The sequence below is a fragment of the Caretta caretta genome, chromosome 6 (genome assembly GCF_965140235.1).
Source record: "Caretta caretta isolate rCarCar2 chromosome 6, rCarCar1.hap1, whole genome shotgun sequence".
NCBI lineage: Eukaryota > Metazoa > Chordata > Testudines > Cheloniidae > Caretta > Caretta caretta.
In genome coordinates this window covers 38,564,984-38,578,499 of record NC_134211.1, presented here as the reverse complement: position 1 = coordinate 38,578,499, position 13,516 = coordinate 38,564,984, and the positions used below count along the sequence as shown (strand labels likewise).

The 13,516-nt window shown below is 41.7% G+C and overlaps 1 protein-coding gene across 2 annotated transcripts in view; it reads left to right on the top strand.

The window, feature by feature from the left end:
- The window catches only part of KIAA1549L (KIAA1549 like), a 210,698-nt gene that overhangs the window by 132,005 nt on the left and 65,177 nt on the right, over positions 1 to 13,516 (top strand). For both annotated transcript variants that reach the window (XM_075129442.1, XM_075129443.1), the window contains 2 exons: positions 1,511 to 1,674; positions 7,744 to 7,934. In XM_075129442.1, coding sequence (XP_074985543.1) covers positions 1,511 to 1,674; positions 7,744 to 7,934 — 355 coding nt within the window. The remainder of the gene's footprint in view (positions 1 to 1,510; positions 1,675 to 7,743; positions 7,935 to 13,516) is intronic.

The window sequence follows — 13,516 nt, the reverse complement described above, 5'->3', positions numbered from 1 at the left end:
TATTAAAGTGGATGTTAGGTAAAATTTGGACTGAAGCCTTTGTTTAAAACACCCCAAACCAAAAAATAGCCCATAGTAAGATATTAATTTAATGACCTAAGGTCATTAAGTGGTGAACATTGCTTATTAAGAGGGACACTGTTGATTAAAATTCAGAGTCTACACTGCCTCTTTTGAGATCTAGTGAAACATATTATTCCAGTTTAGATTCTGTGCAAAAATATGCCACTGAACACCCGATTGTGTTATTCCAGCACATCAAAATTACAACTGATTTCCAAGGAGGTCTGAGTGTCCAAGGATGACAGGATCAAGCCCCGGACAGGCTTTTAGCTAGTTGTACTATGGTAATTACTGGTAGCCAGATGCTATACATTTAGGGCTTTGTGCTACCAGGTGCAAAGTGCCTTTGACAGCTAGTGGAGTCAGTGGCAGTTGAGGGCATGCGTCACTTCTCAGAATCTGGTCTTTGGTATAGTCTGTTAAGTCAAATAGAAAGTGGAGTAAGACTGTTAGAAATGTCACACTAGTATTTTCATAATCGCCTTTTCCATGTTAGGAGCCAGTAAGATAGGAAAATAAATACAGAATACAGGTTAAGCCTAATCATTTAATAGTCAAACAAAATTAAGAAACAAAATGTGGTGATTAGCATAAGCATTTGCAAAAAGAAATGAAATGAGAAAACTCTGCATTTATTTCACAGCAGGATATTTAATATATACACTAATTAGATGTATATGCTGAGAGATGTAAGGGGCAATTTACTCAAATAAAATGGAATCTAAAATCTTAGCGTGCCCTCTAGGTAAAGATGTTCTAACAAGTAATACAAGGTGAGATATGCATTAGTGCTGTGTTGTACAGCATCAAGCATAGTGGGGTTTGTCCTAGGCACTATGGTAATACATGGAAATAATTCGTATTCCAGTGCAATTATCAATATTTCTGAAAATGATTTTTCCCAGCCCCTATATTTACCCCCACCCCAAGTGCCACATTTTGTCCTCTTTGCGACACCCATCCCGTGACCACCAAAAAAGCTATAGCACAACAGCAGCCCTACAAAAGGACCATTCTGCTGATGTCGATGGCAAAATGCTCAATGAACCAGATCCTTAGCTGGTGTGAGTTGTCTTAAGTTCATTGGCTTCAAAGGAGCTATGCAAATTTATAGCAGCTGTGAGTCTGCACCAATGTCTTCTGTAGGAGCAGGACTGGGTACAGTGTGCACATTTTTCACACAGAAACTATCTCAGTCCAAGCTCTGCTGGCGTTTTATTTTAGGAAAACACCGATGGCTTGTTTCATTCAACGTTATTTTACTTATATTGTGAAAGAGCCATTTGAGTGAGATCTCATCCAACTTGAAATAAATGAATAAGTAAATCTTTTGTACTAATTGTTATGTGAAGACCATTTAAGGAAGTGCCCAGCTAGTTCTTCTGTTGCTTTTACATAGCAACTGATGGTGGAGCACTGACTCTCTCTCGCTTGCGATTTTTTGCAGCTGTGGTGAAAAACCCACCAAACAACCTGTGGATCATTGCAGCAGTACTGGCTCCCATTGCTGTGGTTACGGTTATCATCATCATCATCACAGCAGTTCTGTGCAGGAAGAACAAGAATGATTTCAAACCAGACCCCATGATGAACCTGCCTCAGAGAGCTAAAGTAAGTGTCTGTTCAATCAGGAGATGTCTAGTCTCAGCACATTCGTTAATTTTTCCAGAGTGTTCATTCTTCAAATCCCTTCCTAAACATATTTAAAGGACATTTGAGAGTTTAACTGGTCAGTACACTCAGGCTAGGACTTTCTCAGCTGTTACAGAACCTGTTTGCTTTTTCCTGGAGTGAAATGAAAGATCTATGCCTCAGTTTCTCCTGGCTTTGTGATTATGCCCCCCACTTGAGACCTTCTGCCAAAGCAATCACCCTTCCACCCTAGAAGGGCTGGAGTCCATAGGACTCTCCTTGGACCCCATAACGACTTCTGTCTAATCATACAGAAGATGGTTATTCCCTCCCACAGGACTAAGCATGCTTCACCCATGGCATTTGTCTCTTATGTCAATTGGGGAGCAAAAGATAAAAATGGAAAATCAAATCTTGATCTGTTTCTAAGGTAGGTTGTCACAGTGTAGCTGGTCCCTGCCAGTAGAACTGAGCCCACCTACCTGTGGAAGAAGAGGTGAGCCCAATCTAGCCAATAAAGGGGGCTGGGCTACCCTTGGACTGCCATAGGGCAGAAAATGGGAGATGGAAGATAGAGTGATTGGGAGAGGCTATGCCTAGGGAAGCCAAGCCAAGCCATGGTGGAGTGGAATGGAGCAGAGTGAACTCCTGTGCAGAGCCCTGGAACCCTCCCATGTTGTAGGGTTCTAGAGCCCAGGCCCTAACCTGAGCTGGGAAGTCTGTGTAACAATGACACAGACCAAGTCCCACAAGCCCGGGTTGGCTGGCATGGGCCAGACATGGGTGTCTATTTCCTGTGCAGAGAAAGGAGTGACATAAAGTGTTTTCACTTTGTTTACCTGCCTCTGTTAAGAGAATAAACCTTCTTAAAAGAGACTGGGCCTGGCAGTGAGTTTAGAAGTTGGGGAGAAGCCCTGCCCTGTGACAGAGATGTTCTCAATTCTATGCACAGAATTTCTGCTAAGCAGTTCCCTTTAGCACTAATCAGAGTTCAATAGTTAAAGTTCTTTGCTTTGACAGAAGCTGAGAATCTAGTACTAAATTAGAACGGTTCCAGCCAATTAGTAATGCAGAAATGCCAACCATTTCCCTCACCACCACTCTTTTCTTTTACTTGCAAATATAGATTACAGTGAATTAAGGAAATTATACTTCCCCTTTACTTAATGAGCCATGTAAATTATAGGGGCACTGACAGATAAGTCCCCCATTTGAATCTCCCTCTAGAAAATCACATATTCTGTTTTAAAGCACTATATCTTCCCATAGTGAAAAAAGCTGCCAACCTACCCAACATTACTAAAATCTCAGCTTCTAGGCTAGGCAACCCACCAAAGCCAGGACTGGGTGAGGTGTTTTTAGGCTAATGAGCATATGTGCACATCACTATCCCTTCACTCTCCCTGTTGGCTTCCCTCTTTTCGCAGGTAGGGGACTGAAATCATAAAAACCCTGCTTGCTTTCTGAGCGTTTTGATAAGGTCAAAATAGAATGTTTCAACCTTATCAAAGTGCTTCATTTTGATTTTTTTCCAAAGGATATTTTATCTAAATGACACGTTCTTGAAAAAATTTTCTGATGGAAAACTCTTTTGTCAGAAACATTTCCATCAGCTCCAGTTGGAAGGTGTAGATTGAACAGATGATAGAGGTAACAATTCTGCACTGGCAGGGAGATGGACTGGATGGTTAAATAGGTCTTTCCCATCTCTGATGTTGATGTTTCTGCTTAAAATGGTCTGAGAAATATATTTTTTGGAAGATAATGAAATAAGAATATCTCAAGAAGAACAATATATTTTCATCTTAACCTACTTAGAGTTTGAGTCTATTAGGCATAACAATAAGTACCAGTGCTATAATTACTACAGAATCATAAATGATTGATGGTAACATGTATAGAATATTTTAAAGTAAACATGTACAATTTCATTACAAAAGTGCTTGAAACCACTTGATTATTGCAAATCTTCCAGGCCAAAATCTGTTCAAAAAATGGAGTTGCAGTAGATATTTCCAGTTTAAGAAGCAGTTTTTAAAACTCACTTCTGTATATTTTGTGTTTGAAATCTGTTTATCAGAGTCAGGGTTTCTGGTACTTTTTGGCTGTTCTGCGTTAAAATAAAAGAAATTAAAATTCTGTGAGGAGAACCCTCCTTCGTATCTTATTTTGTTTTTTAGTGGTGCAGTTTTATGTGATCTGATTTCAGAAGCCTTATGTCAAAGAAAACTAGCAGAGTGGAGCTGCCTATTCATTGCTGCAGTCCTATTCCTACTGTTAACGGGGGCACTGCAGTTCTTCAGATAGAGCTGCCTATTACATCATTTCACAGAATCCTTCCTGTGTGAATGGAATTAAATTAGTGAACAAAGGGTGGAAGGGTAATAAAACCTTTAGCATTTAAATATCATTCTATAGGCTAGGTGTCACTGGGTGGTTGGCACTTTAAGGGGAGATAGTAATCTGTCCACCTATGACAAGCTAAATTCACCTCTTCAGGAGGCAAGAATGAGTCATCTGACTCACTGGTCACATGATCTTTAGTCAGGCCTTATATAAAGGAGAGGGCTGAGGGAGCTCAAGTGAGAGCTGGTAACGCTCAGGTTAGGGTGCTGAGAGGCCCTGGTAGGACAGAAGTCTGGGAAGCTGTAGCTGGTTTGAGGAAGCAGCTGATGGAAGCAAGACTGGTTCTTGCAGGGAGTGAGGGAGACTGAACTGAACCCAGCTGTGGGAAGGAGGCCTGAGGACTCTTGGTTCCCAGAGAGCAAGACCATTGGGATTATAACCGAGCTCCAGGAAGCAAGGGGAGAAAACAGTTTGTTTGAACTGTGGAACCAATGGCCAGCTGGCATGGAATATTCATGTGTGTATGGACTGAATAAACTGGATCCCCTTTGTAAGGGGAATGCTTTAAAATAACATGACTGTGTGAGCTATTGAGGAATCCAATGAGAGGGAAAGTGTGGCAGTTTGCCTGCAGAGTGTTGTCTTCCCCCACCCCCCCGCCATGAGGAGACATTTGTCAGACAGACAGCCTGTTACACCGGTATTTGCTGTAAAAGCAGGATTCCTGCTTCAGCATGGTAATATAGGAACCACCCTTATTGTAACTTATTGAAGGATGAATAAATAAATGAAGTTAGAAAAGATTAGCTGCTCATAAACAGTGTAGTTTATAGCAGCCTTCTTTGGAGTTGTGTTAAATCCTGTTGCCAGTCTAGATTGATTTAATAGCTGGCAATGTGTGTGCTGAGCTTCAGGGAAAAGGCACCATTACCATTTGTTTCAGATAAAGTATTAGTTCCAAAATAAAGAGTATAAACTGAGGAATGTGAAACTTTTGGAGCAGTGAGTAAATGAATGGATGGGAATTTTTTTAATAGTCTTTAAATGCTACGTTTGTATATGGGGGATTTTTTGGGCAGATATTAACTTCTTTTTCTGCGTCTCTTCAGTTCTAATTCATAGCATGCCTTTGAAAGCCATAATCTTATTGTATAGTCTGTCACCTTTTTTTCCCCCTCTTTATTTTTTTAAAGGACGAATAAGCTCTTAGATAAATATAGATAACATCCACAGTCTAAGTCCCTCAAGCAAAAATAAATACTGCAGGCCCTGAGAGAGAGCCACCGTTCATTTGTAGAGAGCATACAAGGGGAAAAAAAATCGCCTGACGCAGAGTATACATGGTCATTCTGGTATTTATCAGCTTTTACATCACCATTCCAAATAGAGCTGGCCAGGAATCTTCCAACAATGATTTTCTGACCAAAAGTGTCCTTTTTACAAAATCAAATTTTTCTATGAGAAGACTTCAGTTGTGCTATAAACACTGATTTTTTTTCACTGGGAAAATTGAAATGATGACTTATGTACATGCATCTGGGGAGCTGCAGCTGGGCTAGGGGGAAGGCATAGAGTCTAGACACTCAGCCTCCAGCAGGAGAAAGTGAAATTTACAAGAGCCTTCAGGTGGGTAGTGGGCAAGCTGAAAAATTTGGTTTCAGTTCTCCCCAAATGGAATCTTTCTGAAAATTCTTTCCTGTGGAAAAATTTTCAAATTTTAAATTATTTTTGTACTGATTCAGTATAAAAATATTCAAAAATGTGAAAATTTTTCACAGGAAGAGATTTCCATTTTCCAGACAGCTCTAATTCCAAAGAAACAAATGTCAGCAGCAACCCATACCATCTGTTCTAGTCTCATCCAGCCAATGTAAGAAATTACTTGAGCAGTTGTGTTCAAATATCATTTCAACAGCCTTACTCAAATCCCACTCATTAAATCTTTCTCAGAAATCTTGCCAGATGATATCTTTTTCCTTGCAGTGCAGAGTAAATCATGATAACAGATCTTAGTCTTGCCAATTTAGTTTGGGATGCTAAAGCCCCCTGCTCATGCGGGCTTTTACAGAGCAGAGTTCCAAGATCAAATGTTGTTGTTTAGTACAGTAGGTCAGCTAATGAGAATGTTTTCTCCAGCTCCTCCTTTAACAAAGTTTTGTCATTGGGGGAGAGGGGTAAGTAAAAACTGAAAATGATTAGATATAGCATTGTTGGAATCAGATCATGGTTACACCACTCTTGAGTTATGTCAAAATATTTGTTTGCTGATTCTTGTCTTTTTTTTTTTTTTTTAAGACTGAAGTATACTTTGTAACATATTGATCCATTTTTAGAGGGGGGATGGTAATGTCTGTTAACCAGTCTGGTAACAGGTTTTCTGTTTTAATACCCCTTTTACAGAAATAACTAGGATGCTCTCTGCTCACAATTAACATATATAATGAATACTTTAAACCATTAATTTTACTCATTTTATTAGCGTCTAGGATGGCTTATGGTATTTCTCCCTAGCTGTCCTTCATATGACTTTCTTGCCCTTTTTTTATTCCCTCTCCCCTTGAAGTTGATCTAATGGCATCTTTTTTGGTACTTTCCCTTCAGAGTATTGGGAAGATATAAAGCTCCCAACGGGGCAGATAGCATTGTCCTTTGCGAGTAATGGTTGTTAATGGGGCCAGCATTTCTGATATGGTGTAAGCTTCACTGCTATAATGTGCTAAGGCTTTGTTGGTCCAAATCAATGCTAGTCCATTTAGTATCTGCTTAGTGCACTTCTGCTGGAGCTGCTTATCAGATGAATATCACTGTCAATGCATCTTTAAAAATCAGCATTAGTGTTAAGTAGGAGACTGAAAATGTGACAAGCCACTTTCAACAGAATGAAAGTGATCTTTTCTTAGAGATGGCAAAATTTTCAGACTCAGATACCCACAAAATATGTCTCTGACTATTGTCATGAAGGGACAGAAGTGGAACAAATGTTTATACAAAGCAGAAGATACTGTGGATAACTCACTATTTTGGCCCAACTGTAAAGTTCAAATCTGGATGGCTATTTTTCCAGAGTAACTCAAATGTTCAGTAATGTCAGAAGAGCCTGAAGGAGCCTTTTCAAGCACTAGGCTTATAATTTTGACGTGTTATTTACTGGAATGTTACTGGGCATGTTTTAGGGGTACAGTGAGGGTAAAATTGAATTGCTCTGGGAACAAAAAAAGCACCACCATCATCTCCTCATTCAATGTGCTTTCATATATGTTTATAGCATTGTGTCAACCACATGTATCCAAGAAAAAATGACATCTTTATTTTGGTAACTTAATTCAATCTATAATGGATATGAAACCTCTGTTATCTTTGTCCCTCTTTTCCTCTTTCTTTTTTTACATTCAGTTCTGACTTCTCAATTATCTTACTCAAAACAAGGACAATTTAATATCCATTAATGGTTTAAAACACATTGAATAAAAGTCTGATTAGCATGCTGCTTCACTGCCAATTATCTAAATTACGGTTATGGTTGCAACTTTTAACTGTAGCGCATATAATTAAGGGTATGTGCTACAGTTAAAAGTTGCAACCATAACCATAATATAGATAATTGGCAGTGATGCAGCATGCTAATAGGTAACAGCAAAAGATATTGTCTGAACATATAATGCATGTTGGAATCCCACAGTTTTGTTTTTTCCTTCTCTGCAGCCAGTACAAGGTTTTGACTATGCCAAACAGCATTTAGGTCAGCAGGGAGCTGAAGATGAGGTTTTACCTGTGACTCAGGAGACTGTAGTACTACCACTGCCAGCTAGAGATGCTCCTGCCTCCCAGGAGAGAGAAATTGCTCAGGATGGGAGCACCACTAAAACTGCCAAGTCCAATGAAACAAGAAAAAGGTATGCACTGAACAAACTTCAGCTGAAGGCAGGAATGGGCTGGATGCTGCTGGCTGTTAATGAAACAACAGTGAGGTTGGCACCCATGCAGTGCCCGCAGCATCTGGTTCCTCAGGAAAAGTGCCTGGCATATGATGATGTTTTTCACCATATGTGTGAGATTGCTAAAGAAAGTAGGATAATATGAAGTGAGGCTTTAGCAGACATTTTCATATGTGTAACTAGCTAAAGAGATGAGTGGAAAATGTTACAACATATTAGCTAGTGATGGGTCAGAACCAAAACCCTGGATCTGAAGTTTGGAAAGGCTCAATCTGAACCTGGATCTGAATTTTGCAAATGGACAATAGGACAGATGCTCGGTTCATGTAAATTGGCATAGCTACACTGACAATTTATACCACCTAAGGATCTGCTCCCATATCTTTATTAAAGGCTGAACAGAGCCCCAAACAACGCGTAAATAATATTAAGTGTCAGAGTCCAGAGCACATGCAACAGCAACACAATGCGTATCCAGTGCTCCAATCCAATGGATTGGGGTGCTTGAAAAACTATGTAAAATTAGATATTTCTCGTATTCCTTCACAGTGAATGAGTGGGGTCACTTAAATTCATTTTACAAGTGAAGAACATGAGAATTTTTGATGTTGAAATTTTCTACTGAAGGGAATAGAGTAAATATAGATCTGTTGTTTTAGCGGTGAGAATGAAGGCTAGAGTTAATGTCAGTTTCACTGAAGTTATAAAATCCTTGCTTTTTAGACTGTTTGCTTAAAGGGAGGTTATTTGGTCTGTGCAGAGAAGCTTTGTAGGAAAGAAAATCTCAGTTTATTCATCTTATTTTATACTTGCCAATGCACTCTACCAGATTTGCTTTGTCAGAAATACCTAGAAAACTTAGCATGACTTAGAAAACTTAGAAGTTTCTGTCTTTTACATACAGAGAAAAAGGTATGTTAACATGTTCGCTTTGGTAATTGTCTCCTATATAATAGATTATCTAGGAGGAGGCTACTCAGAGATAGTATACATAGGAAACAGAAAAAACTAGTTTAAAAAGCCCTTCTTGGTTCCTAGGATTAGTTTGCTCTTCTCATCTAAAATCCTTCCGGCTTTTAAAGTCAGTGATGTATTAGGTACGCTATGTACAGATCATTATGTTTGTTGAAGAGCACAGGAGTCAAGTTATCCAGTTCAGATGAACTCAGTGGTACTTGTCCTTTTTAAAGTCTCCAATTCTCTGACACAATGCCACACAGGAAATTATCACTGTAACAGCTGTAGGTGCTGGTGCTATGCTCCTAAAAGATAAGTCTCATCAGGAGCTGTTCTTTAAAGATGTTTTTCAAGCCTCTTTGATTCCTGACTCTCACCCTTGTGTAAACACACACACAGAGTTTAACTCTCCCCATTAATAGAAAAAAATCCATTAATTGCTTTGGGTATATGCAAAATCCTCTTGAAGCAGAGCTCTGTGTAAGCTCAAAGCTTGTCTCTATCAGCAACAGATGTTGGTCCAATCGAAGGTATTCACTCACCCACCCTGTCTCTCCAAAATCCTTTTGTAATAAATCTCTGCGTTCCTAAACCAATTCTGATCAGTAAGCTTTTACTGATTCAGGAATTCACTGGAAGACGGTTCCCACTGTCAGGTGGGTTGAACATATAGTACGGTACTGTTGTGATGCCTTTCTGGGCAAATGGAAAGTATCACATTGGTAGATGTGCAGGTGAATGAGTCCCTGATGGTGTGGCTGATGTGGTTAGGTCCTATGATGGTGTCCCTTGCCTATTGACTTGTGAAAATGAAAAATATTACATGACCATCTGAGATACTTGCAATTTCATTCCAGGCCAATTCACAACCTGGAAAGGTCATCTTGTATCAGATTTTCATGAAGTGGCTGTTATCTGATCAGAGCAGACACTTTTTTGTCATAATTGAACTTTGAAAGAAACTTTGAAATTTCAGCTTAATAAACATGAGTTTCTTTTTTAAAAGGGGAACACTTAGAAGCTCTGTGGTGGCAGTGATCCTGCAAGGACAGCTGCCCTTTATTTGTTTCTCTGGATCCTACCCCCTTCCCACTGACAGCAAGGTTCCTTCAGACCTTCTCCTGTCCTAACTTCCTGTGTGTTTCCTTCCTGTCTTCCCCCTATGAGTCCTCTTTAAAAGCTCCTACTTAGGCTATGTCTACACTAGCAGTTTTGTCGGTAAAACTTTTGTTGTTCAGGGGTGTGAAAAAAACACCCCTCTGACCGACAAAAGTTTCACTGGCAGAAGTGCCGGTGTGCACAGCACTATGTCAGTGGGAGACACTCTCCTGCCAACATACCTAGCGCCGCTCGTGGGGGGTGGTTTAATTATGCCAGCAGGAGAGCTCTCTTCCGCTGGCATATTGCGGCTACACAGGAGACCTTACAGCAGCCCAGCTGTGTCGCAGTGAGGTCTGTAGTGTAGACATGCTATGTGCTTCTTGGGGAATTTCCACTCTCTAAATCCACCAGCTCGCTGTTGAGGGAAGCTGAAAAGAACAGTTTTTCCTTAGGATGCAGTTACACTTTTGTTCTCCACAGGTAAGGCCTCTGTGGGTCTTGAACAATCAGCCATTGTCAGTGCTGTATCACTACACTTCGAAATCGTGGTCCAGCCTGGGGGCAGAGACTATAGGGAAGGCAACAAGCCCCCACCTTCAAAATGAAGTTTGCAGCTTCGTAGAGATACAGAGAGTTCATAATTGCACAATTTATGAATTGTGTGTGAGGGCAGATACCCAAATTGTCAGAATGCCCCAGATTTATTCTGCATTCTTGTGCCCTCTGTAGGGAGAATGCTGTCTGAGAATACCCCTTCTCAACACTTCTGACCCCACCCCAGCATAGGTGCTGAAATTAGGGGTACTGGGGGTGCAGCAGCACCCCCTGGCTTGAAGTGGTCTCCTTCATATGCAGGGTTTATAGTTTGGTTCAGTGGCTCTCAGCACCTCCCTGTACAAATTGTTCCAGCACCCTTGCACCCATGTCCATGGTTGCTGCAGTAGCAGCTTCAGGGCATTAAGCAATCCGTACAGTGACAAAGAAGATGGTCATGTAAATGATGTTTCATTGGGAGTGTCAGGAAAAAGTGGCACTGGCTTGATAGGGTGGTGTTCAGAGGGAGAAAAGGAGTCTGTTTGTGTTTGTGAATTATGGCTGTCAAAAGCAAGGCTGAAGTGGGTTCCTTATTCCCGGTTCCTTATTCAAAGGCCAGAATTATTTAAAAATGCATTAATGTAAGATTGAACTTTATCAGATTAATGTGATTGAATGTGTTAACAAATTACTAATTACTTAGTTCTTTAATTAAATATTCAAATAAGGAGCTGGGTTTTGACTGCTGTACATGACAAAATAAGTTACCCCCAGTGACACATACCTGTGACTGGCCTACTGTTCTGAAGGAGCTGAAATAGCCCAAAGCTTTGTTCTTGCCCAATATGCTGCAACATCTCGCCCCCACCCCACTTCCATGTTGTACATGGAGGCTGAATGAAGAGTTGGGCTGTGATTGGCTGTTTGTGACAAAATATATATTGGGTCATCCCAAGTGACATATGCCTGTGACTGATAATTTATGAAGAGATGAGGATATGCCATTTATTTCTGGTCTTACAAATATATTAGCCAACTCTTATTTTGTGTTTTTTTAAGTAAACATACAATATGCATGTAAAAATCATCAAAAATCAGTATTCATCCCCATTTGATTATTTAATAGATAAATTAGTAATTTAATTTTTTATCATATTCAGTCATTAATGTGATGACATTTCTAAAACTAACCTTGCATTGATGTATTTTTAAATGTCATGTGGTACTCAGTCTAAGTATATTATATCTATTCTATAGTGGTTCTTTTATCATGCTCATCACCACAGTATCTGAGCGCTTTCCAGAAGTGCATTAAACAGCATGACTATACATGTCATATGTCGTTTGTTCTCTCATCCTCTCCCCAGGGATAGAAGCATATGCAGTTGAGTGTCTTGTTTTTGCAGGGTTTAACATTTATATTTAAATAATAAAAACCACAAGTTGCTATGTCAGGGGTAGGCAAACTATGGCCTGTGGGCCGGATCCAGCCCGCCAGCTGTTTTAAGCTGGCCCTCAAGCTCACGCTGGGGAGTGGGGTCAGGGGCTTCCAGCGCTCCAGCCAGGGAGCAGGGTCGGGGGCCGCTCCACACAGTTCCCGGAAGCAGTAGCATGGCCTCCTCCGGCTCCTAGGTGCTCCAATGGCCCCGTCCAGCGCTCCAATGGGAGCTGCAGGGGGGTGTGCCTGAGGATGGGGCAGCATGCAGAGCCGCTTGGCTGCACCTCCACGTAGGAGCTGGAGAAGGGATATGCCACTGCTTCCGTGAGCCGCTTGAGGTAAGCGCCGCCCGGAGCCTGCACCCCTGAGCCAACCCCCTGCCCCAGCCCTCATCCTCCTCCCTCCCTCCGAACCCCTCAATCCCAGCCCGGAGCACCCTCCTGTACCCCAGCCCCACCCCAAAGCCCATACCCCCAGCTGGAGCCTGCACCCCTTCCCACACCCCAATCCCCTCCCCCTGATCCCAGCCTTGATCCGCCCTCTGAACCCCTCGGTCCCAGCCCAGAGCACCATCCTACACCCCAAATTCCTCATCCCCAGCCCCACCCCAAAGTCTGCACCCCCAGCCAGAGCCCTCAGCCCGGCCACACCCCACTCCCCAGCCTGGAATTCCTGGAATTCATCAGCAACGAATCAGGAAAGCCCAGTCCAGGCAGAAGCTCTTCACGGAAAGTAGTGGTCTAGCAGAAAGAGAAATGGTGAGAGGTATTTCCTGATGAAAGACCTACTGTATGCCTGCAGTTACTTCCATAGAGATACCAACACAGAGATATGCCATGTTGAAATTCCTACACCCTGAATTCCTAATTTCATTCTCCACCACAGAGCCTGCACCCCCAACCAGAGCCCTCACCCCCTCCAGGACCCCAACCCCAATTTTGTGAGCATTCATGGCCCGCCATACAATTTCTATTCCTATATGTGGCCCGGGGCCAAAAAGTTTGCCCAGCCCTGTGCTATGTGTTAGAAGGCAAGGTGAAAGAAAAGAGCCTTGGAGCACAAGGTGGTGAGGTTTGTGATGGAGGAATTCATTCTACGGACAGGGACTGGCCCCAAAGAAAGTTCTTTCTGCTGCACAGACAAGCTTTACCCTTATTGTAGATAATGCCATTGTGCCTGGGGAGCAGAGTTGTTAACTACACCCAGTCTTCATTCTGGAGCTTAGAAAATCTTTTAGCTATCCTGGGCCCAGGCCACTGAGCTCCTTCCAGGTAGGGACCGAAACCTTGAACTCAATTCAAAATTCTATGGGAAGCCAGGGTAGGGAGTGGAAGACAGGAGCGACATGTCAGTGGAAGCCTGCATGGCTGAGGAGATGTCCTGCGGTATTCTATACTAGTTGGAGTTTCCTAATTGCTGAAGGCTTCATGCCTAGGTATATCGCATTGTTATGGTCCAAACAAGAGGTGACGAAGCACATATAAATAAGACCATGTCATTTTCCACTAGG